Source organism: Argopecten irradians, chromosome 2 (genome assembly GCF_041381155.1).
Source record: "Argopecten irradians isolate NY chromosome 2, Ai_NY, whole genome shotgun sequence".
Classification (NCBI taxonomy): Eukaryota; Metazoa; Mollusca; class Bivalvia; order Pectinida; family Pectinidae; genus Argopecten; species Argopecten irradians.
Genome location: NC_091135.1, coordinates 4,605,207 through 4,630,549, shown reverse-complemented (window position 1 = coordinate 4,630,549; position 25,343 = coordinate 4,605,207). Strand labels below are relative to the sequence as shown.

General features: G+C 35.2%; 1 protein-coding gene across 4 annotated transcripts; it reads left to right on the top strand.

Annotated features, from left to right (window-relative positions):
- The first annotated feature begins 7,583 nt into the window (after nucleotides 1-7,583).
- Nucleotides 7,584-23,051, top strand: LOC138314201 (organic cation transporter protein-like). 4 transcript variants are annotated; one of them, XM_069254409.1, is made up of 10 exons: nucleotides 10,965-11,033; nucleotides 13,018-13,075; nucleotides 14,097-14,466; nucleotides 15,001-15,422; nucleotides 16,207-16,431; nucleotides 17,324-17,458; nucleotides 19,195-19,277; nucleotides 20,525-20,642; nucleotides 20,993-21,065; nucleotides 21,652-23,051. In XM_069254409.1, the coding sequence occupies exons 3-10, from the start codon at nucleotides 14,104-14,106 to the stop codon at nucleotides 21,901-21,903; spliced, it is 1,671 nt and encodes a 556-aa protein (XP_069110510.1). In that variant the 5' UTR covers nucleotides 10,965-11,033; nucleotides 13,018-13,075; nucleotides 14,097-14,103; the 3' UTR covers nucleotides 21,904-23,051. The 4 variants fall into 4 exon arrangements, with proteins under 4 accessions (XP_069110509.1, XP_069110508.1, XP_069110512.1 ...); XM_069254408.1 differs by lacking the exons at nucleotides 10,965-11,033; nucleotides 13,018-13,075 and adding an exon at nucleotides 7,584-7,693; XM_069254407.1 differs by lacking the exon at nucleotides 13,018-13,075 and having other exon boundaries at nucleotides 10,927-11,033.
- The last annotated feature ends 2,292 nt before the right edge of the window (nucleotides 23,052-25,343 follow it).

The following is a 25,343-nucleotide window of genomic DNA, read 5'->3' as shown; positions in this document are numbered from 1 at the left end:
CAGTTTTCACTAGTAATGTACTACTGGAACAGCAAAATCAGGAAATCCACAGTTCAAAAACATCGTCTTACAACTAAACTTGTTGCTTGGATGAAAGAAACACGTCATGAATTGGGATAAGCTGAAGCCTTCGGTATTCACATATATCTAATGTGTTATGTATTTCTAAATAACAAAATAGTTATCAGAATCATTTTACCGTTTTAGAAGTCAACACGATTTTGCGCTGAATATACCTCGCAACGATGTCTTTGGAGACAAATTAAATATTTTGTAGTATCGAGGACAGTATTCTAGTATGCCATCAGATTGGTTGGTATTTTTCAGATGTTAGATATATCTGTTAGACGTGCAACACGTTAAAATGGCAATATGCCACACGCTCAGGAAACACGTTCGAGTGCATCATTTATATCGTGTTGTGTTTGCAAAATGAATATAAATACATGATCAAACTTGTCGACAGTGAGGAATAATGAACCTTCAACTGATAGCATCGATGTGGATGCGATTGATTATTGTTTCAAGAAATTCATATAAATTATTTTCCTTTCTACCACAATTGACGGCGTTATTTAACTCTCAGGACATTAGTAAATAAACACTGCAGCTGTTGATTAAAAATTTGTTTATACCACACGTGGTATAAACTCTGTACGCTTTCTGATTTGCTGACATGGTGAACTTTGACCGAACTACTTATTTCTCTGTGTCACGTCATCATTGTCAACGTCATCAATAACCAAATGACGTCATGTTATGTTGTGATAGCCGCTTGACGTCCAAAACAGCTGTTGGAAAGACGTTTTCATACATGTTAGATTTACCTTAAACACTAATAATACATCTTTACGGACAACAATACCACTGATGAGTTTCGTAGATTTATCGTGTATGAAACAAGCTTGATCTTGATGGTAATGGCTTGATGATTATCTGGCGGGAAGTAGACGATGCCGTGTCTTGCGAATGCTCTTACATGTATACATGAAGTCCGCCATTGTGTTTTATTTTCTGGAATTGAGGTAAATAAGACGTAAAATGAGCATTATTTAACAATAAAATCATAATTTGATATCGATGGATTCTTTATCAAACGATGACTTTTGAATAATAATTAGTGTCTTTTTGCTGATGAAAATATCACTACACCTTATTTGCATATTTCGGTAAATACACGTTACCGTATCCCCGCCGTATGTCTATCGCCTAAAAACGAATGTGATTGTGACAGAAACATGTCAATCTACTTGTGGTTGTTGAATATTGAACTTATTACACACTCGTAAGTAATTTTTTTTAAAGTTACAAAAGACACTCGCTAAAGCTCGTGTCTTTTGTAATTTAAAAAAATAACCTACTCGTGTGGAATAAATTCAATATTCAATAACCACTCATTGTGTAACTTCTATATAATATATTTGCTTAACGTTTAATTTCTCAATTACTTTTGGTAACAGTTTTCATATATATATTGCCGTCACGATCAGAGATCAAACGTTTGTTTTGTAAGCCTATTGTAGTTACACTAGTCGCCTAATTATGCCACATGCCATTTATACTACAAAAAACACATACCGAAAAAAAATCTGATATGCAGATTATGTTTCCACGTTTGCATTTACTATCATAACCATTCGAAATGTTATGGTAATAAACACCCAAAATAGAGCGTTCGCGTATGTCGTATAGCCGTTCTGCTGCAAAAATATTGGCGAGTCAGTGAATAAATCGTTATATCATTTTTAATAGGTGATTTTAACCACAACGTCATAAGATAACGAGAGTTATGTCATAGATTTTTGGTACACTACGAAGTTATCTAAAAGTAAACAACGTCATTATCCACATGAACATCTGTTCACTTAAGCCGCAGATAATTTTGGGTTGCGAAAGAAAAAAAAAGCTTGGTGTACATTTCCATTGTAACAACCATTATTAACCATTGTCGTGTTATAAGAATAAATAGGGCATATAAAAATGCAAAATCAACTGTAACAGCCATCTTTAAAATATCTTTTTCACGCAGCTTTTATGTTATTGTACTATTTGGAAAGTGTCTTACATAATACTGACGAATTAATGTCAAAATTAAGTATTACATACACTGTACCAAGACAAATCTATACAGTCATTCTTTATTCAAAGGTAACCTGTTGTGACGGATGCAGCGAAATTAAACATATATTGATTTATCCAAAATTATCATATTGGACTATTATGCCTTGCTACATTATGTTACATTAGACTATATGACCTATCGATTTTCTCCTCCCTGTAAGGCCAGCCGTTACAAGATGAAGCTTAAACTAAAACTTGTAGAGTGGGACTAAGTATTATTTTACATACATGTATATATCTGGAATATAGATAAACAATTTATCATTTCTGTCTTGGAAAAAAATATTTAAAATTTTCAAAGTTATTTATCAAACTTTTTAATCATACGTTCTTTTTTTCTTCAAGCAAACGTTTTAAAACCTTTAAAATCAAAATTGTCCAAATGTTTTGCTGCGTTTTTTCATATTCGACATCATTCTTTGTCTAATGTCTTCCTCATCATCTTCAGAAAGTTTTCCGAGCGCTTGCCAGTCGCTCCATTTTCGCCAAGCCTATTTCTCATTGCCTTCACCAGTGTGTCTGTGAACAATGGACTTCGCTTCATCGTAATATCATCGCTGTCGTCGGCTTTTGTGTCTGCTGCCCCTCGAACGTTGCCTAACATTGAGGACCTCCTATTGATGACGTCATTCGCAGCATTCCTTTCACATCTATAGCTGCACTTGTCCTGCAGATAGATACAATAGTTCACGCATTTCGGTGGCCTTATTGCACATTCGTATTGGACTGTACAGTCGAAAAACTCAGTGGTGCAATCAGATTCGCATGCAAGGTATGGGTTATCTGCTCTGGCTGTTTGTATAAATGTCCCAATCCCGGCGACGGTGATAAACAAAGAAATTACTTGAACGTTCATCTGAAACGAACAAAATATATTTAAGAAATGTCACTATAATTTTGGAGTCAACGATAATTCCGTGTAAAATAATTAATACACATATAGTTCGATTTAATATACATTTTTCAATTATGCTGAATGATTATGTGACAAAGACAAAATCCGTTATCTAATACAAAACACCCATAGGTTTAGAGTATTCACTGACTGGAAACCACTAAACAAAAACAGCCTGCAATAGTGCAGGGTTTTTGAGTTAGCTCCCTGCTCGCGTTATTTGTGTTTATAAATTACGTATCGAGTAAAAAGACGGACCAGTTCAAGTAACTTACAGCTAATGTTAAGAAACGCTCATTAAAACACAATAAGATATATATGTATATATGTATATACAAAGATAGTAAGGTGCAAAACCAATTATTTGATAATTATAAGCAGCGTATCGATGAAGAAAATAAACGTTTATATCAAATCTTGCCAAAACTTAATTGTACAGTCGAAACTCGTTATCTCAATATCTGTATATGCAAGAATAACCTGGAGACATGATGTTAGGGTGTTCAATAGTTAATGATGATTTATAATTCGATCCTGTCTATATTAAGAGAAAATCACCAATTGTCCCCTGTGTGCTACAACGAAATAAACCAATTCAACTAAATCAGAAGATTCATTTTTTTTCTCTGTTCTTCTGGGTGTTCTTTATCTTGAGTGAATAGTTGGGCTAAAGAAGGTTAAAGTCGGTAAAAAATAGTGTTGATATATCCAGTATAATTTCTTATGAAATTGCGAAAATAAAATATAGCGGCGGAATCGCTGTACATACGAAGAAATTAATTCATATTATTGAACTCCTGAAGTGTCCTCTCGACTGGCTATGGCTGTTATAACATTCCAAAGCAGCCTCGCTTTCAAATCGTAAGGCGTATTATATTTTTAGAATTATAATTAATTCAAATGGGGCTTAGCATTATTTTCATCGAATTTACATCGAATTCACAAAATGTATATAAAATATATGAACAAGTATGAAAGTCCATTTTAAAACAAGGAGAAGGGTTTAGAAATAAATAAAGACATTTATTGATTTTATTTCACACATAGATACAACATATTATGATGAACAGAATTACATCAAATTTGCCATATTCATACATCGTTTTTAGCTCACCAAGTTATTGGAAATAATAGTTATGTTTTTATTTGTATCACTTTTTTAAGAGAATAATTCTAAAGTTTTAAAACAAAACCGTGAATTAGAATGCATCACACTTAGAATATGTAGTCCTATTTTGTTATTCGCAACAACTGTTTCTTAAAGCGGGTAACAAAACACAAAAGTGTCAATCAAGGTTGTTACATGTATCAACTATTATTAGTATTAATAAAATAAAGACCTCTCGTATACATTAGGTGAACTACTTGATATTAACCATTTCATAAAATGTACCATACATCATGTACTTATATTAGGAAACTTTCGCTGTAATTTGATTTTCTCATTCCTTTTATTCATTTTTTAGCAATTAATATTTTTATAAAACAAAAGTTATGTCCATACCGTTTATTTCTTCTTGTACATATAAACCTTGCGTTAAACAGTGAAATTATATAACTATTTACAGAAACATTGTTTACAGCATTTTTACATTAAAAAACAATCTCCAATTTTTATTTGTTTTGTTTATTATTTAATGGAATCTCAATATGTAACCCACGTTATGATTTTACAATTATTTCACTAAAAGTAAAACAATTCGCTGCTGACAAGATGAGAAATTATTACACTTTTGTATGCATACAATATATATATGTATATGAAAGATTAATATCAACTGAAGGTTTTAATAATGAATACCTTACCTTGGCAATCGAAGACTCTAACGCAATATGCTTGGCGATGTAAACAAATATTTTCTCGTCCTCTGCAGATTTTTGTTGCACTTATATAGATTTTGGTTAAGGTCGACGGTCCAAGTTCATCGCACAGATTGGTTTTTATTGCCCAATTATTGTATTAAATACATTGTTGAAATGGTGTTTAGTTATGGCATGTGCCATTCAGTCTACGAAAACGACTGTCAAAGCGAACGTTGGTGATAGGAAGATTGGATCCTTTCTAAATCGGAAGTATACAGTTCGCATTACATATTCTAATACATGTAAAAGATAGCGGTTGTTGTAATTATCGTGGTCATTCCAAATGTCACAGCATTTAGAAACGTGTTTGTGTAAAACATAAAAATGGCCATATTGTCGGTATCGTTTCTCTTCATAGATATCTTTAAATCCATTTCCAATAACATAGCAATTTCTTCTGCACAGATTCACAATTTTTAAACACTGTTCTTGTGACATGTTAATCTGGTCATAACCAGAGAGGAACAAATGTCTTATAGAAACAATTAATTTAATATAGTTAAACCTATCTGAAGCGGTAACCTTTTGTTTGTTTGATTATTTAACGTCCTTTTAACAGTCAGGACCTCCCATGTATGCGATGTACAGTGTGTAAGAAGTGCGTGATGCGTGCTTTGAGAGACCGTGCTTGCCTTTTTTTATAGTACTATATCACTGCAGCATGCCGCCGAAGACACTAAGCAACACATCCCACACACTATACTGACAATGGGCGAACCACTCCCTTAATGCTGAGCGCTAAGCAGGGTACTACCACCTTTATAGACTAAGGTGTGTCTCGGTCAGGGGACAGAACCAAGAGCCTACCTCACAGGGGCGAGCACTCAACAGAAGGGCAAAAGTGAGGTGGTGTCAAGGGAAACGTTTGGAAGAAGAGAAAAACAATAGATCCCAAATCTAATATCATGCGGATTGCGGGAACAATTCTAATGCCATACATGCAGGGCAAAATCGGTCAGCTATGGGATCGACAACAATTGGCCGCTTAATACAAGTGGCCACTTAAACCGTTAGCTGTCAAATGATAATGGTAAACAAATATATGTATATATATATATATTGGTTAAAATGTACTTTGTTACAGTCACAGTAAGTAACATTTGCCACTTTGCTTACTTGCAGACATGGTGTCCAATCACTGTCGACAAATTCGAATGATTTTGTATTAAAGATGCTCCACCGCTGTCAAATGGTATTTTTTTCACTATAAAAAACCGGAGCAGACGATTTAGTATTTTTCTCCAGTTACATTAGCTACTTAATTTACACCATTACCACCATTGAAAAGTTTGAGCTTCTAATTTTACTTCAAGTTAAAAATATGAAAAATAATTAATTGCATCCCGAAAAATTCCGTGACACTATATCCTTTATGGAATGAAGTACTGATTGCGCATGCACCAAAGGCGAAATTAATTATTTTATATTATTTTTTCTGTTAATTAGGCATATATATACACGATTAAACACCAATTATTGTTCAAATAATTAACTTCATTTATGCTCTGTCGGCGGTGGAGCATCTTTAATGTTTGTTTGTTTGATTAATTAACGTCTATTAACAGCTATTGTCATGTAAGGACGGCCTCCCATGTATGCGGTGTGCTGTGTGTATGTTGTGCGAGGTGCGTGTTTTGGGAGACTGCGGTATATTCATGCTGTGTCTTCTTGTAGAGTGGTAATGTTGCCTTTTTAATAGTGCTATATCACTGAAGCATGCCGTCGAAGTCACCAAGCAACACACCCCACCCGGTCACATTATACTGACAACGGGCGAACCAGTCGTCCCACTCCCTGTACGCTGAGCGCTAAACAGGAGCAGAAACTACCACTTTAATAGACTTTGGTGTGTCACGGCGAGGGGACAGAACCCAGAGCTTCCTCACAGGGGCGAGCGCTCAATTTGAATCACTGCGACAGAATTATAGCTACGTCATCACGACTGTATAGTTCGTTAATTCTCAAGGAATAAATTGCACTATATTCCGTGTTACGTTTATTTCCGCGAACATCTCAATACCGTAAATAAAATGGAACAAATGCAAAGTAAAATAACATGTGCAGCTTATTAGCAAATGTTAAACAACTATACCATTAGCCTCAATTCTAGGACAAAATAGAGTAAATTTCAACGATGGAATATATCTTAGACAAATGGACTAATTTTAGAATACTCCCGACAAATATCGCTAAGGTTGTCAACAGAAACTAGACTTATATTCTGATTTGCATCACTGCTGACTTCAGTAAGGTATATGCCCTTAAGAATAACATGGTTTAGTTTCATTGTTTACAACTTTCTATGCAGTCTGGCATTATATTTGTCAATTGTTTATATTATTGTTGTGTAACGTCATATTTTCGAGGCGATCTGCCCCTGTATCATTGTTGAGTAATGTAAACATTCGGCATAATTGAAAACAATGATGCTTTTCTGCAGAAGACATTTGTTCCGTGTATATTTTGATATGTATTTTATAAATCTTTATGAAACGAAATCTCATGTAAAGAAGCACATATTTCTGCAATAATTATTATGTTGTATTTATAATGTAACAACATTGTATTGAAATAAAGGTAGCGTTTCTAAGTGTCCCTTTCAGTGTTGTGTTTCTGTTACAATGAAATGAAAAGTGGCCGCACACATGTTACACACAGGATAATACTAAAACCTTTTGTGACCTGTTTGCTGCCTGAATAGTATTGTCACGTGATGGGCCCCAGAAGTGAAAAAGTTATGTAAAGGCCGTACGTCCTGTCCTGTGGGTCGAACAAGGAAGATATCACAGTACCAGGAAGAAAATCTACAAAAAGGTAAGTTAGCATCCATTTGTTAACATTTGTAGAAATTGCTCAAACATGAACTGTTGACAGGATCTGTTGTGCAGAGCACGTTTCCTTTCCGTTATATAAGCAACATTGAAACTATATATTCCGTATCACATGCATGACATGTTGACGAAAACTTTTCCCCCGTGATTTTATTAAAAACATCCAAATTCTATCATTTAATGTAATATACAGGTAAAATAAGGATTTCCACAAGGTGTATCAGTGCTGACTGGTGAAAACATTTATGTAACTATCGCTTGCCCTGCCCAGTAGGGCGAACAAAGAAGTCGACCACTACTAATGCCACGCCAATAGAGTATAACAACAAACGGAAATCATGTCTATTTATAAGCTACTGGTTATTTGGGGATATATTTCGTTTGAATTAGATTTAGGGGACAGACCATCACACCATTTTAAAGATCTATGGGCATTTACAGATTTCCTGCGACTTGTACAGTACCAAGCACCCGACTGATGTTTACAAACTGGGACGGATGACCCTTATTGCTCGTAGTTGTGGTATTAAGAAGATCGGCCACGATACTATATACTATTTGTTCGGATTCGTAATAAAATATCATGTTGTAAACAAATATTTTACGTGCGTCCATCTTCTACCTCGGTTTTCAACATTTTGCTTTCCAACACGATAGACTAAATGCGCCGAAAAGCACAATACTTTTGATTGTTTGATTAAAGCCAGTTGTAGAAATGTAGAAGGAGAAATATGAAGAAATGTATTTTATGTGTCGCGGTTTACACATTATCATCAAGTGTAACAGGGCGAGAGTAGTGTGCCGCCAGCCGGACTCGAACCTGCGACACCGGACTTGAAAACAAAACGATGCGCAAATGCGCATGGTCAAGGAAAAAAACTTGATTAACTATTACACTCTAGCTTCATTTGCACCGCTTTCTATTTTTCCGAGATTTTGATTGCTACTGTATAATAAAAGGGAAGCAACTCTTATAAAGTTATAACTGGATTGCCATGATAGCGATATATACAGTTATTTCAGTTTCGTTTAGAACATCATCCTCGATACTCCAGGGGTTCCGATCACTTACGATCGCTACACCCATAGATTATCTCATAGTAAAATTGGAGGCAGCTCAGGGAAAACAATTGACCAACCACAGGCCAGCAAAGATTTCCTTTCAAGACTACAGAAAAAGAGCGACGCCTATCTTTAAAGCGACACAGTCGACTACAATGTACCGTTATACGGCTCTTTAAATTAGTTCGAAAACATGTCTTGCTTATGGTGCTACATATATATATCGCCGAGGCATGCTAATAAGTTACCGAATAGCACACCCCCAGACATCTGACAAACTGTCGGTCCCACTCCCTTTATGGTAAGAGGTAAGACACCTCCGTCATTATTTGCCTTGGTGTGTCTCGGCAGAGGTATAGAACCTTCCTTGAAGAAGACGTTAAGAATGAGAAAGGTAATAATTAAGACAATGAAAGATGTCTAAACCTACAGTTATACACATTACTTGCAGAGTTGGTTGGTTAGAACAACGTGCTATAGTCTATTCAGTCTAGGTCTGGTTATATTAACCTACGCAAAAAATAGTATTTTAGTTACCATCAACAGTAATTTGGCGGTATTACGTGTAGCTGTGTTCCGAGTGGGAAGAACGTGCGTGTTTTTGGTGACTGTGATATGTTCCTGTAATTACCCTTTGTAAAAGTGGAACCCAAACTCTTTTTATAGTGCTACCTCACTGAAGTAAATCAACCGAATTAAAATACCATACAAATTAATGGAGTTATAAAGGAGGTTGCCATTAAATAAAGCAAATTATTTATTATTCACATGTACGACCTGTATTATATAATAATATGGCCAGGTTCTTTAGTATGACGTCTTATTAACAGCCGTTTAAGGCCAGCCTCCCATGTTTGCAACTTCATGCAGTGTAAGTGCTGGGAGGAAGCGGTTTGTTCGTATTGTGTCTCCTTGTGATAGTGGTATTTGCGGATCATTCAAAAATAAAGCTGTGAGAATTGTATTTATATTTTTGCACCAATATGGTTCATCAATGTGGGTGGTATATGTTCGACGCAGATTTGCTTATAGGTTTACAGATAGGTCTAGTACACATACATGTATATTATAGTATCTCTCCGTAGACATCACTGTTATATAACTGGTACAGTGTATATTACCTATATATTGTATAATTTATATCTAAACAAAACCCCTAAGGCTAGACTCTTTACAATTGGTGGTGGCATAACACAATTGTCAATGCAAGTCACAAGCAAATTGAACTAACGCGAAGTAGATATCTAACAATGCCTTCTTCGTAGAGAACTTTTCAGATAAGTTTAGAATATAATTCAATCAACCCATCTATGAATATATACAGTATTTTCCCTGTAGATTAATACTCTTTAGCAGCATTGAACGCATCGACAGCTTATTTGTAAAAGGCGACTAAATTTGAAATGTGTTCGTCAATAACTTTTCCATTTTGTATATCTAATCATTTTGCAGTTTCGAATCTCAGTAATGAATCTCCAAAGTTATCATATATAACGGAGAAAATCTTGCATATGTTCGGTGTTGTAACCTCATCTTAGGCCATCGATATGTATTTTCTTCTGTCATTAATTTCTTAAAAAAAAAACATTTAAATTTTACTCAGGAAAGGTAGTGGGACTATCAATAGGAAAGAAGTTAGCTACATCATCGAAGTTATGGACTAAATGTCATAATTATTAATGTAACAATAATAGCAGTTTATTTATTCCTGTCATTAAGTATCAATTATATGAATACTTTGTAAAACTGACAGTGTCAAGGTATTTAAGCCAATCAGAGGGTACCATAATTTATACGACTGTTGGCAGGAAGCTTTTAATAGTCCTTTTCTGAATGAAATACTACTGTTATCCTTATATGTTTTTCGATGTTTGAAGTTGAAAAATACAATGGTACTAGATTGTAAAGGATTTCTTTTTATGCTTCATTGAATATGTACCAAAGATTTCACATATGCGAACATATGCCTCGTGAAATAAAATCAACCTTCTCATGTGGCGAGAATGTGCGTCCGATCAATATAAAGTAAAAGATGAAAGGTAAAACTAGCTACAATTACAAAGACGCTTTCATAAATTTGCTGTACCGATTGGACCTAGGTGGTTTGAAATGATTATTAGAAGGTCAAGGCTTCGCGTATAGTATACTGTTTGCATTTAGACAGCAATACGGGATTTGTCGACAGCTCAACGGTAGGGCAAGTTGTGTATTAACACACCATTGAGAGATCACAGGGAAACGGCTACAAATCAACTACCTGGGTAAGGAGAATGGTATCAACTCTTATATTTTAGATTATCTGTCTTCTTTGAATATTTATTATTCATTTTTATTTTATCTTTTTCTGTATTTTCGTCGCTTCCTAACGTTCAAACATAATATAAGTTCGAATACTGAACATAATCAGTAAGAATATAAAGAGATTCAGTTCAACGTACGTTTGTCAGGATATGTATACTGAAAAACGGGCTCGTTTTAGGAGAGAATGTTAAAATGCAGACCTTTAATGTTACTATTCATCTCTCAAACACTGGATGTATTGAAAACCAAATGCTGATGGAAAATTCAATTTTTAAATGGGATTAATAAAATCAACATATTGTAAATACGCACCGGGAGACTAGGTCTCGGTAATTTAGCATCAGTGTTAACTGGTCAATAACTATTGCAACTTCACGGCGTGTGAAATATTCGTAGACGATGTTCGATAACTTTTACAAACCTTTAACGAAACTTTTCATGTACAATATCAGTTATTTTTTGTTAAATGGATTTTCTAGTCACAATGTCTTCAACGTTAATGAATCCGTGTATATCAATATGATCTAATGACTATGGCCTTTAGTTGATAAGGATATATATATTGTCAAAATTCGTATAAAGGCTTCCTTTGCCCCAAGGTATGTACAATTATCGACCTACTTCAATAGTGAAAACGAACGAAGTAAACAATAGGTATCTAGGTCGACAATAAGTTGCGAAGATTTGCCGCAGGCTTATAGGTGACAACATAAACAAGACAAAACCGAATGAATTCATTTGAAAATATTCGTAAGAGAGATTGTTATACTGAAACTTACTGAGATTCAACTTTAAGACATTTCCATAGCATTTTAACGTTGCAGAAATACCAACATGTGTGTGTCGCGGTAAGATTTCATTGGAGATAAAATAATCTATTCGCATTATCAAGGTACGTATCTACAGCTCACCAAAGGTGATTTTATTGATATATGTAAGGAACAGTTATTACAAATTACAAAACAATGATGCAGTAGTTTAGGCGATAGTAGCTCTGTTAACTCATGCACTGTTATTAATTATTATTCCAGCAAATAAATATTGAAATGTATTATTCTGACACATGTCAATCACTGACTTTTTGTTTTTCTTTAAATAATCATTTAACGATGCTCCACCGCCGACAGAGCATAAATGATATTCAACATTTGAATAATAATTGGTGTTCATTCGTGTATATATGTGTATGATTAACACAAAAAATAATATAAAATAATTTACTTTGGTGCATGCGCCATCAATACTTCATTCCATAAAGGATATAGTTACACGGAATTTTTTCGGGATGCAATTAATTAATATTTTATATTTTTAACTTGAAGTAAAATTAGGAGCTCAAACTTTTCAATGGTGGTAATGGTGTAAAGTAATTTTTGTAACTGAAGAAAAATACTAAATCGTCTGCTCCTGTTTTTGATAGTGAAAAAATACCATTCATCAGCGGTGGAGCATCTTTAAATCATTTTTTTCAAAATTCAATAATATGAAAAAAACAAACGACATTCAAGAGAACCGTTTTGCTTGTTAGGTTTGGTGTATATCACAGTGTATAAAACGAAAAATGAACTTCGCGCTATACTGGTGTATTATATTAACTATTAACAGTAAGGGTTATGTAAGGACGGCCTCCAATGTATGCGGTGTGTAGCGTGTAAGTGGTTCTCGGTGCGTGTTTTGGAATATAAATCAATCACATGAACCATATATCGTGTGCAAGGTCACTAACCGTGGTCATTAGGCTGTAAACAATGTCATCATATTTATGTCAAGTTGGCCGAAAACTCTTTTATTGCAATTTGATGGATTTACCAGTATCAAATTGACCGGAAGAAAACTATACAACATACTTGACCAAACTACATGTACGTGTGTACTTAATTAAGCTCACTGAATTTTTGCGCTCTCAGGGCTGTTTACCTTCATAGCGCAGTCTTCCATTTGCAGAATCACAATTCACATGTTCGAAGTGATGATCTGGCCCCCAAAATCTCGAAACAAAAGGGTAAAGTCAACATTTTTTCTTCTTATGTAACGTATATGATAATTTAATAATAATGATGATATTTAAGTCAGATTTTGACTGATGTTTGTTTCAAGAAATCGGGGCCTGACTAATTTTAGCGATGTATTTAAATTAGCACAACTTACATGATTGTGACAACTTACATGAAAGGCGCTATTATAAGAATACCGATAGATCAGTACACACAACATCATCACGATATAATGCAAATGACCGACATCATCCCATTCTGATGATATTCAACATCCCATCAGAGTTTTCCCAGCTGAAAATATTGTAAATATAACCAATGGCTGGAACTAGTTCATCTTCGGTCCCAGGTGTTAGTTCTACTTTTAGACAATGTTGTTCACTAACACTCATATTGTCATATTGTTTAATAACAAGCCATTGTTTTACATCACCCAATGATAAACATTTACTGAAATTTCAGGTTTGTTAATATGTGTCAGTACTTTATCAGAAAGCATGATCTTATTACTTATCTATGTGCTAGACACACATACGGTTTAGCCAACGGAACTAATACATTTGTAATTAAAGATGATAACTTCTAAGAAGTTTTCATTTACATGTATTTTCTAAAATAGGTCTGAACTTGTGAAACCAAAACTAAATGTATTACTCTAAGTCAAACTAACGTGCGATTCTCAGATAACCATATTTAAAGTACAAATGCAAAGTAAAAACCTTCAAAATAATATGTCATGCACAAAATAAATTGATACAATTAATTTAAGCGCTATCAATGGAGGACGACAGGGCGGAGTTATTTCCCATTCATGATATAACGTAACTAAAAAAAAGAAAGAAACTCGAGAAAGACATATTCAAAGTCCGTTTCAATAGGATTATTTGTATTTATTCTGTTGCTTTTTGTTTTTGTATTTAATATGCGAATTAATAATTTGTAAGTCAGTCTTTATTAAGCTGTCCCGTTATTCACGACTGCTATGATATCTTCAATGAAAAATAGAAAAATATTTCTCTAATTTTACAGTTGAAAGATGTCGGTTCCAAAGAAAAAGACGGTCAGTGAGTATCTGGAAGGTTTGATTGACGAGACAGGAGGTTTTTCCAGATTTCAGATATTGATGTTTGCATCAGTGAGCTTCAGTAAAGTGGGACCCGTATGGAGTATGCTCGTAATGGCTTTTGGTGGTGCCATTCCAACATGGTGGTGTGCGAATGACGTCAGCTATGATATGACGTCATACAATTATTCCAGTTCACACAACAGTACATGGAATTCTGGATATAACAATAGAAATATGTCTTCTCAACAATGTTCTACTTCGATTGATAATGCCACATCTATTGCATGCTCTAACTTTCAATTTGATGAAAATATGAACACTATTGTCAGTGAGGTAAGTCCATAGCTATTATTAATTATGGATGTTTTAATTATGTATTCCGCGCCATAATGTGGCGTGTAGTGTACTGATTAAAAAAACTTAAAACAACCACAGAAACCTTCTCTTTAGTCAGCTGTTTCATCCATTGTCATTTCCCATTGTCAATGCCATTTGTTATGCTATATATTGTAATCAGGCTACTTTATACGATTAAATCAATTCGAATATTTGCTGTTTGAATCTTTAAAAAAATCCGAGGTATCTCTTTTGAACATTGCGACGTATCTTAATCTTCATTTAAGGTGTCATGTTATAGACTGATAATTTTAAAGAACTTACACAAAAATACAATTTACTGTGGGGTCGAATATTGGGTTTGTGCTCGTTGAAGCAGGTTGACGATCCGGGCCCATTAGGACCTAGTACGTTCTTTTCTTGTATCTGCAATTTATTTTTTTATTTGTTTACACCGAACGCTCCAAACATTCCCTTTCATCAATAATTTTTGCTGGTATTACTATTGCTTTATTGCTTACATTTTCACAGTGGTCACTTGTGTGTGACAAAGATTGGGTACCATCCACCATCACCACCATCCAGATGGTTGGCCTCCTGGTTAGCGGACTTGTAGCCGGTCACATAGCAGATGGTATAGGACGAAAACCGACCTACTTCGCCTCTTTGCTTGTGCTTACATTTTGCAATGCCATAGCTGGGTTTTCAGTTTCTTGGAGAATGTTTGCTGCCATGCGCTTCTTGCTTGGTTTTGGAGTCGGATGTTACCTCACCGTATTTTACACTTTTATGATGGAATTCACTCCGTCTCGGCATAGGGCAGTTGTTGTTGCCTTCCCTTCTTGGGCACTATGGGCTTCGATACTCGGCTTCATAGCGATGTGGCTGCGCGACTGGCGCCATATACATTTTGCTACTTCTATAATGACAGCACCTTGGCTGTTCTTTTGGTGGTGAGTATCACATGACCACGACTATATTAGATTATTTAGTTACCTGCATCAGTGACTACTTCAGTGAACAGCTTGACAGGTGGATACGTCGATAGCATAATTATATAGAATTTACTGCCACTAATTAATTAATTTACACATATGTACTATACAGTTATGTAATATATTGAAATACAATTAATGAAAATGGAGTCAATTTATCAGGTCACATGGTTGTTGGAAGGTATGCAATTATCTTAAAACTTTTCCAAAACAAACAGAAACTAGTTGAAAGTTCAATTATTTGAATTACAAAATAATGTACGTTTGCAATGATACATATACATGTATTTTGATTATTCTTTATCTATTTCATCAAGTCTCTCATATGGTTGACTTATTACTTTTATTCCCTTTCTTTTACTTTCCCAATAATTGTGTGCAAAACTGTTTCTAATAAACTATTCAATGTAGATTCATGAAACTCTTCTACATGTATGAAACTTTACACAAATATTATAAAGACAGGAAGTGTGCACACGACCAACATGTACACACGCAGTCGTTTTAAGGTAAACGTATGTCACATACAATAGTACCACAATCGAAAGCCAGCACATGGCATGGTAAAGATTTGATTGGGCGAAATTTACGTATCATCCGATTTAAATAAAATTTGTATATAATGGGTTTTAGGGATACCGAATGCAATAGTACGACCGCAGGGGGGCGTCTGGGAGACTTAAGTAATGTCTACTCATATGATTATATACCTTGTATAATTAACACTTGTTTATTTATTTAGGGTTACCCCGGAGAGTTTCCGATACTTGGTATCCCATAATAGAATCGATGAGGCACAAGATATAGTACGTCGGATGGCGCGAATCAATGGCCGACCTGTTCCGAACGTTAAGGAGCTCCGATTACTTGCCGACATTGACCGAACTACACAAAAGAAATACTCCGTCCGGGATATTCTATCTACAAAACGATTGAGGAATTATACCTTACTACTCGGAGTCGGATGGTAGGTAAATTGTGATTTGTAAATATATACATTTTGTAGATTAAGACATACATTTTGTAGATTAAGACATACATTTGTAATTTGTCTATTAAATGAAGATGCATCCTCGATACTCAAGGGGTTGCGATCACATACGTTCTCTACACTCCTAGACTATCTTATAGTAAAACTGAAGGCAGCTCAGGGGAACAAATCTGAAAAATTGCATGCCTGCAAAAAAGTCTTTGAAGACTACAGAGAGAGCGACGCCCAACTTCATAGCCGCCACACAGTCAACCACAGTGTACCATGATACGGCTCTTTTGATGAACTTCAAAGGACTAAATCAATTTTTCTGTTCTATTGCCTCCATTTTTACAATGAGATATGCCAGGGGTGTAGAGATCGTAAGTAATCGCAACCCCTGGAGTATCGAGGATGATAAAGCCGATGCTCGTTGATAATTGTTTTAAGCTTTATTTTCAAAACGATAACATTACTTAATTTAAAGTGCGCTTTTTCATCAGCATTAAACATAGTTAGCCACAGCATATCGCAATTTATAATCATTGTTTCGTTATCATGACATGATACGAGTTTTTCATGATATATCAAGATACAAAACGATAAAATACTCCTTCATATATGGTTATGAACTTAGGCAATGGATAATCTACCCGTGGGTCACAAAATGTGTCAATACTAAAGTCTTGTATATCTAAATATTAAATAGGTTTTTTTCCGATTGTATCGAGTAGAGAGCCATATTGTTGATGGCGGTCCGTCACTATGGAAGCCATACAATACAACCTCGTAGAACACGAGTATACTGCACCAGTAATACTCACGTAGGTATGAAATTCTTTATTTGTTTACAATGACTTGATATAGATATTGTAAAATTCTATTCCAGGCTTTCTTGTGGTTATACATTCTACGCCATTTCCTTCGGAGTTCAGAGTTTATCGGGAAACCTTTACTATAACATGTTTCTCGTTACTGTGGTAGAGGTTCCAGCTCAGATGTCTACTTATTTTCTGTCTAACAAGTGAGTACATCAGTTTTCTATGTTTGTTTGTTTGATTAATTAACGTCCTATTAGAAGCCAGTGTGGTGACGATGACATTCCTACGGCCTAATAGTCCGAAGGCCCGTTAGTCTGAAGTCCCGTTAGTCCGAAGGCCCGTTAGTCCGAAGTCCCGTTAATCCGAAGTCCCGTTAGTCCGAAGTCCCGTTAGTCCGAAGTCCCGTTAGTCCGAAGGCCCGTTAGTCCGAAGGTGCAATAGTCCTAAGGCCCATTGATCCTAAGGCCTAATAGTCCGAAAACAGATAAAATGAATGGAATTTATATGCGAACAGTACTGTACTTGAAATGAAAAAAAAACGTATATTATAGTTTTACAATTATAAAATTTGTTGTAAATTTGCTAAGGTAAACTTACATGTACATGTATGTGACTTTGTAGATTTGATACGAAAAATCATAATAAACAATGAAATGTTGTGAATTTTAAAAAGAGTATAATCTGGAAATACGCAAACGAATTATAGAATATATGCATTATATATGTACAACGCATCCTGTGTAACATCTCCCACCAAAATATAACAAGTCAAAGAAAGGGGAAGGAATAGCAGAAATAAGTCGTTGAATACATGTACATATTGTACATATTGTTTACATGTATAATAAAGGACATTTTTCGGTAAAATTTGATTATATAATCATTTATTCATGGAAAAACGTTAATCGTAATGTAATCAAATTACAGTGTACATAAGGCTTACAATCGGACATCTTAAAGCATGTATGTTTGTAAGATAATTCATAGAATGTATGCCTGTGAGATATTTTATCAAATATAACATATTTAAAACTGTTATTATTATTTTTTTAATTTTGATGTACATTTTTTGTAATTTTGACCTTGAAATACCCCATGTAGAAATGACAACTTGCTGTCCATAGATATTGTCAGATTAGCAGTGCAGACTTTTTTTTCTGAAAATACAACTGTAGGTTAATTATATCAACTCTATAACTTGCAATATTTACTAATTGTTGGACTAAAGAGCCTTCGGACTATTAGGCCTTCGGGCTATTGGACCTTCAGACTAACGAACCTTCGGACTATTAGACCGTAGTTATATAAGGGTGTCACCGCAAGGGTCATGTAAGGACGGCCTCCCATGTGTAGTGTGTCAGAAGTGCGTGGTGCCAGTTTTCGGATTACAAACTTTAATAATTTGATGATTAGGCTTATTGTCAAATTAAGAAACTAGGGGTCTTTAAATTAAATGTAGTAGGTGCAGAAAAATGCACGGCCAGCCCGGAATTCGAACCCAAGACCTTCAAGATAGATCTTAAAATGTTAACTTATTTGTGCCGTGGTTTTCATTCTGACGAAATAAGAAGAGTTCATAATTATGACATTCACCTATAAAAGTTATCAACATTTTGAGGCCTTAAATACTTAAATTGCAAAGGTGTTTATTTTACCTATACAAATAAGAGCTCAAAGTAAGTTTTAACAGTAGTGCCAAGACTCATTGCAGGACCGCATACACGGAAGGCCGTCGTTAAATGACACTGGCTATTAGTAGGGCGAAAATATCACACGACACCAAACCAAATGTCAGTTAATGATCATGTAGCTGCAAATGTCAACAAACGGGCCTCAATATATCGTACAATATTTCAATAGGTGTCAGCAAAGGTATTATGTATAATAATAAGTTGTAGTGAAAGGTATATTACATATGGCTTCTTTTCTTTCTCCTCAGGCTTGGACGGAAACCTACGGCACTTGGATTTTTAACCATAGCCAGCATTTCATCTTTAGTTGTCGCCGTGGCACAAATAACAGGTAGAGCTCTGAATATAATCATGATTGATAGGAAAACACACATTGTGTTGTCCATTTCTTTCCAATATAATCTGTGTTACCATCGTATGTGGCTTTTCATAGAATATTAGCCAAAATAAAATTGGTTGATTGGCTGGATAGATTGACATCCTAGTATCAGCCATGGTAAAGGACGTCCTTCCGTGTATCCAGCGTGGTGCTTACGAGGTGCGTGCGTGAATTGCAGTATGAAGCCTACCACTTGAAACCAAAGAACAAGCTTATCCAACCAAGTCACATCGCATTCAAACAAGAAGCAATACTAAAATTATGATAATAGTCATGGTAATCAATGAGAACATACCAAGGTTCAAAACAAAAGACAAACATATTTGTTTTGAATACTTAAATGTTATTTTTAGTGTTTTGGGGGCTGTAATTGTTTAGTATTTTTCAGATTTCAGATTTTATTCCACTCTCAGACATACAAGTATGTAACAGGAGGTCACTATACATAATATAAACATGCAAATATATTGGGCACATAGCGCGACAGTGCATTACAATATGTATTAGTGATGAACATACTCAATCAATAGGTTTTTTTATTTTTCCAAAAACTTACATATATTTGTCAGAACAGTTATGTTTAATATAGTAAATAGACCTTTCATTTTGATAACACTATGATTTTTATAATAGTAACATGGTATATACATTTCTCGTAAACGTTTCAACATTTCATTATTGCATTGAAACAAATAATGATATTCGTTTCCAATATCAGTAAAACATAGATTACAAGTTCTACTTACTTCAGGGGTCACATGGCGTATCATATTTTTGTAAATCTTTACAGTATACGAAAATAAAAAAAGTATTAATATGTATACGGAGACATCGTCATATAAAACATTTGATGTCTAACTAGATTGTACAGCGGATGTCAGCCAACGATATAGGAGCAACCGGTTATGTTTGCTGGTTGATTAGATTGATAGCCAGAGACAACAAAGGCCTTCTGTGCGTCCGTGTTTTGGGAAACTGCGGTTTATTCGTCTTGTGATTGTTTGTAATAGGTGAACTCTTGCTCCTTTTGTAGTGATATTCCAATGAAGTATACTGCCAGAGATAGATTAATTACACCCCACATGGTTACATTGTACTGGCATGGTTAGGTTGGTAGTTTCTATTTGTAAATGTATACATTGTTCAGATTTAAGGTTTCGAATTTTGCCACTTTTTGCCATTTTTATGTTATGTTTCATATTTGGAAATTAAGCATCAGTTAATGAATTATTTTGCGCTAGCGGCTAAACTATGTGTGGCTGCTGCTTGGTCTACCCTGATGTTGCTGACCACGGAAAATTTTCCTACGGTGGTCAGGTAAGGTCAGATAAGGTCAGATATCACGTGGTGTATCCCCCTGTTTAGGTATACAATTCACATACGTAGCTAATTAATGTCATTAAAACATTCTAATTAGGAATTTAAACAACTTTATCTGCAAGCTCCAGAATTGTTTCCATTCCACGAACTTTTGTAAACAAAGAAATGATTCAAATCGATTAGCACCTAAGATATTTTATGTAGCATTTAAGAATCCATGAAATGATATCATAACTGCAATACATTCATTTTTGTTCAAATATCAAAAGACCCGAAATAAAGGATTTTTTGAGAGAGGTAGTAGCCCCATCCACTTCAATTATCACTTAAACCGTTTCCATTTTCAGGAACATCGGGTTTGGATTACAATGCTCAGTCAGCAGGGTTGGCGGGATGGTGGCGCCACAAGCGGTCTACCTTGTAAGTAAGATCACTGCCCTGTGTCATGGTCAGGATGGCATAGTGTTTAAGGTGATGGGATAACCTTCTGTTGGCTTTTCATTTCTGGCATGCCAACTCTTTGATTACCAAATTCTCCCAAATTTCATGAGTCACACGTCTGGTATGCCTTTGATAACAAACCATTTTAATTTTAACGACAAATATGATATACGTATGGCTAAGCGATACTTGTAAAAGTAATTTGTGCAAGGAGAGACATAAATCAACAATTTTTTTGCGGGCGATACGATTTCGCAAAAGTAAATCGTCGAGAAAATTATTCAACTACAGTTACAGTACTAACAATGTTTTACCTGTAAATCGCAAGTTAAATCGCCGGAGAAATGTTGTTTGGCATGAAATCGTAAGTTAATTTGCCGCGAATGTAAGCTTAAGTTGATTGACAGTATCTGCATTTTTGTACATTGTATGTTGACATGCCAATCAACATTGTATTAAAACATGATATATATAGTTTTTGTTATTGCAATGTTCGAAACCAGTCAATGTAATTCTAAATTGAGGAATAGACAATTTAGTTACAATAATTATTTCATGTTCACAGAATCACTACTTCCCCGGTGCGATGTATTTCATATGCGCAGGACTACTTTTCCTGTCGGCATTGTGTACAGGTTTCGTACCGGAAACCAAAGACAAGGTCATGCGTGATGTCATTGAAGAAGGTGCCACCAGGGGGCGTCAAATGCACCTACATTCCTTGTTATCTTCGGATTCACCTTCTGACGATTCATCCGGAAATGTCACCGATCACGTGCCGCCGGACAGCTCAAAATCAGGACGTTGTACACAGTAAAGACAAACGTTAAACTATTTGGCTCATTTATTTGCCTCATGAAGTTTGCGTTAATGTGTAAGCGCATTAATCATGGTACGTTGTAACTTCTTTTACAATAGAGTAAAACAATAATGTACATTTGTGTAATTATACCGACGTTTGTAGAACCGCAGCTCCATACCAAAAATAGATTTTTGGAAATTCTCTTTTGGCAGAAGATTCCACAGGTTAATGGTTCGGAGACTACTTGTTGGGTATTAAGACTGCATTAGTTTCAAAATGCAGATGTTAAATGTATATTTTAATTTTCTCAAGTCTGTGTCGTCAGGGAAAGATAAGCTAGAGTGTAATATTTTGAAAATTGCGGTCAATACTTCGCGCGGAATTCCATACAAGATGAAAACTCCCACGTATGAGTTTAGCAATGAGGGACCAAGTCGCATACCTCTCTTAGTGAACCCTACCATCCGAGTGTGTGAAGTCTCTGGATCGAAATGATAAATGTTGTCTCATACAAGGTAATTGTTCTTCAGGCAAATTTTTTTGAAACATCTATTACATGTGTATGAGAAGACCTTCGAAAATCAGTATCAGTTATGGAACCAGACTTGAAAACACTCTCTAATTTGGTCTAAGTTGCAAACGTTAACATCGACATCATAGTCTATGGAAAGATATTTTCCTCTGAGGTATCTTTATGAGTTCCAAAAAATAATACCTTCAACGTTCTTGATCACTTTTGTTAATGTTATCTGATACATATATGGATATTTCCATATCCATTTAGTATGGTTTGTATTTTATTCTGATTTATGTACAATCATGAATCCATGTACGATCATGCCTCATGATATTATAATATATTGTATTCAAATGTGACTACTCACATTTTACACATGCTCAGGGCAACTTATTATAATAAATTTAGCATTATTTTTTTACAAGAAACGTAAAAAACAACTTCATATTTATGTATGGGCATTATGAAAAATGAAAATGCATGTTGAAAGCAAGCAAAGCATGCTTGTCCAAGTATTATGTAACGAAACAGTTCTATATCAAAAGTGCGATAACATGATGATATAAGACAAACAAAATGTACATATCAATTATAAAACGTGTTTTAAAATATATGTATGTATTAAAACGATAGAAGGTTTATGAAATGATCAGAGTTATCTCTCTTTGTTTGTTCTTTACGGTAACATCACTCGATATTGACATGGATGAGAAAAGGAAACTAATAATTGACGTTATATCTCGTGTCATGGCCCCATAACACCGAGAAGCACTGCAAGCAAACTGTATAATGTACATTAAAGCGTTCACGATTTGTCAGCAGTCCTATTCTATCTTGTAGGACCTCAACACGAAACAGACTAACATTTAAAATCTTTAGATTTACTAGTTTTATCGCTACAATTTTTATATCTTTGTCATTAAAATACATTTAATTTAATAAGCAGTGTTTGCTCATACATATGAATAGGATATTAAGATTATTAGAAGACGCAATCAGAAATGACGTTACAAAGGAGATAGGATGGTCACAGAATACAGATCTATACATTGTAAGTGATCGGAAGTCCTGGAGTATCGATGATGAGGTAGCTCCAACTTGTATGTTTTCATACTACACAACGGATTACATTAGTAATATACGTCGTTGATTGACTGTTAAGAGAAGCTTAATGAAGGAACATGAATGCAAAGTATAACTAAACTTTGTTAAACCAAAATGAGTACCATAATATTACAACTTATTTGAAAGAGGATTGATTAATTTGTGTTTTATGTCTAATAAACAGCTATTGTAATTGAATGACAATTGGGTTTTGTTAACGGAGGAAAGTTCCAAAAGGAATGTGTGCCGTTTCAAGGAATGTGTGCCGTTTCTGTTTTCCGAACACTTAAAAGTGTTTAAGTTAGTTTTTATGTAATAATTTCAGGTGAAGGTTAGTTGAGTAATTATGCTTACACGTAATATTATAATACTTGCGGATATTTAAGAACGATACCCCGAGTATGTGATGGCCCGGTGATAGGTTGCATTTAGTGAGTATATATATATATGGAAATCTTGCCCATATTAAAGTGTTCACTAAAACATTGTATCAAAGTCATCGAACAGTGCACCCAACCCGGTCTCATAATGCCTCCAATGAGTAATTGCATCTATTGCCTCTATTGCGTGACGTCTCTCTGGACACCTCTTCACTTCTATCCTTAAGTTGGGGTGATCGAGATAAGAGAACAGAAGCTAGAGCCTTCTCCACAAAGAGCATCTGCTGCCTCTATTGCGTGACGTCTCTCTGGACACCTCTTCACTTTTGGCCTTAAAGTGGGCGCTCGCTACTGTGAGGTGGGTTCTGTCCCCCGTAAGAGACTCACCAGCGTCTATAACAGTTGTATAGTTCCTGCTCCTGCTTAGCGCCCAGCATTTAAGAGAGTGGAACGACTGGTTCGTCCGCTGTCAGTATGTGATCGGGCGGGGCTTTTCTTGATGTCTTCGGCGGCAATCTTCAGTGGTTTAGTAAAAAAAAGGGTAAGAATTCCATTACACATGAATATACCATATAACACAAACATACCGCAGTAAAACACACACAAACACATTTTATACACGCTAAACACCGCATGCATGGGAGGCCGACCTTATATGACCCTGGCTGTTAAAAGGTATTTAATCAAACAAATGATACATGTAGCATAGTGTCATGTGAGATGACAGTGTGATGCGTGTATGTGTTTTGGAAGACTGTGGTATATTCATGCTGCGTCTTCTACAAAAGTGGATAGTTTTAAAGTGCTATCTGATAATATCATTAACGCATGCTGTCGAAGACAAATCAGGTAGGAAGAGAAGAAAGATCCTAAATTAAGTCGCCTTTTCACATCATGGGACAGCAGGTATAAATTGCAACGCCCTAACTGCAACGCACCGCCGCATATGTAACTTAGGGTTTTGTTTGTTTAACTTCCTATTAACAGGCAGGGTCATGTAACGACGTTCTAGGTTTATTGATAGAGGAAAGCCAGAATACCCGGAGAAAAAAACCACTGATCATTGGTCAGTACCTGGCAACTGCCCTACACGGGATTCGAACTCGTGACCAAGAGATGGCAGACTTTTGGTAATATGTCTGGACATCAGCTTATTTAAAGAGGTAAGCGGACAGATATGGATTGAAAAGAGGGTGACACAATTGTAGTCAAGTGGTAATGACCTAAAGCATAATTCATATAAACAGCGTGAAATACAGGATAGAAAACTCTTTACATTTTTTTCATGACCATCAACTAGCCTATATTAGTAGGCTACAGTACTGATAGTACTACCAATTTTATGGGTCAGTGTCCTTATTGATCAGAATGTGCTTGCGTTAAAAGGAACAATTTTGACACTCGGTGTGTATCGATTAAAACCCATAGTATTATCGGCTTACCCTTTGTTTCGA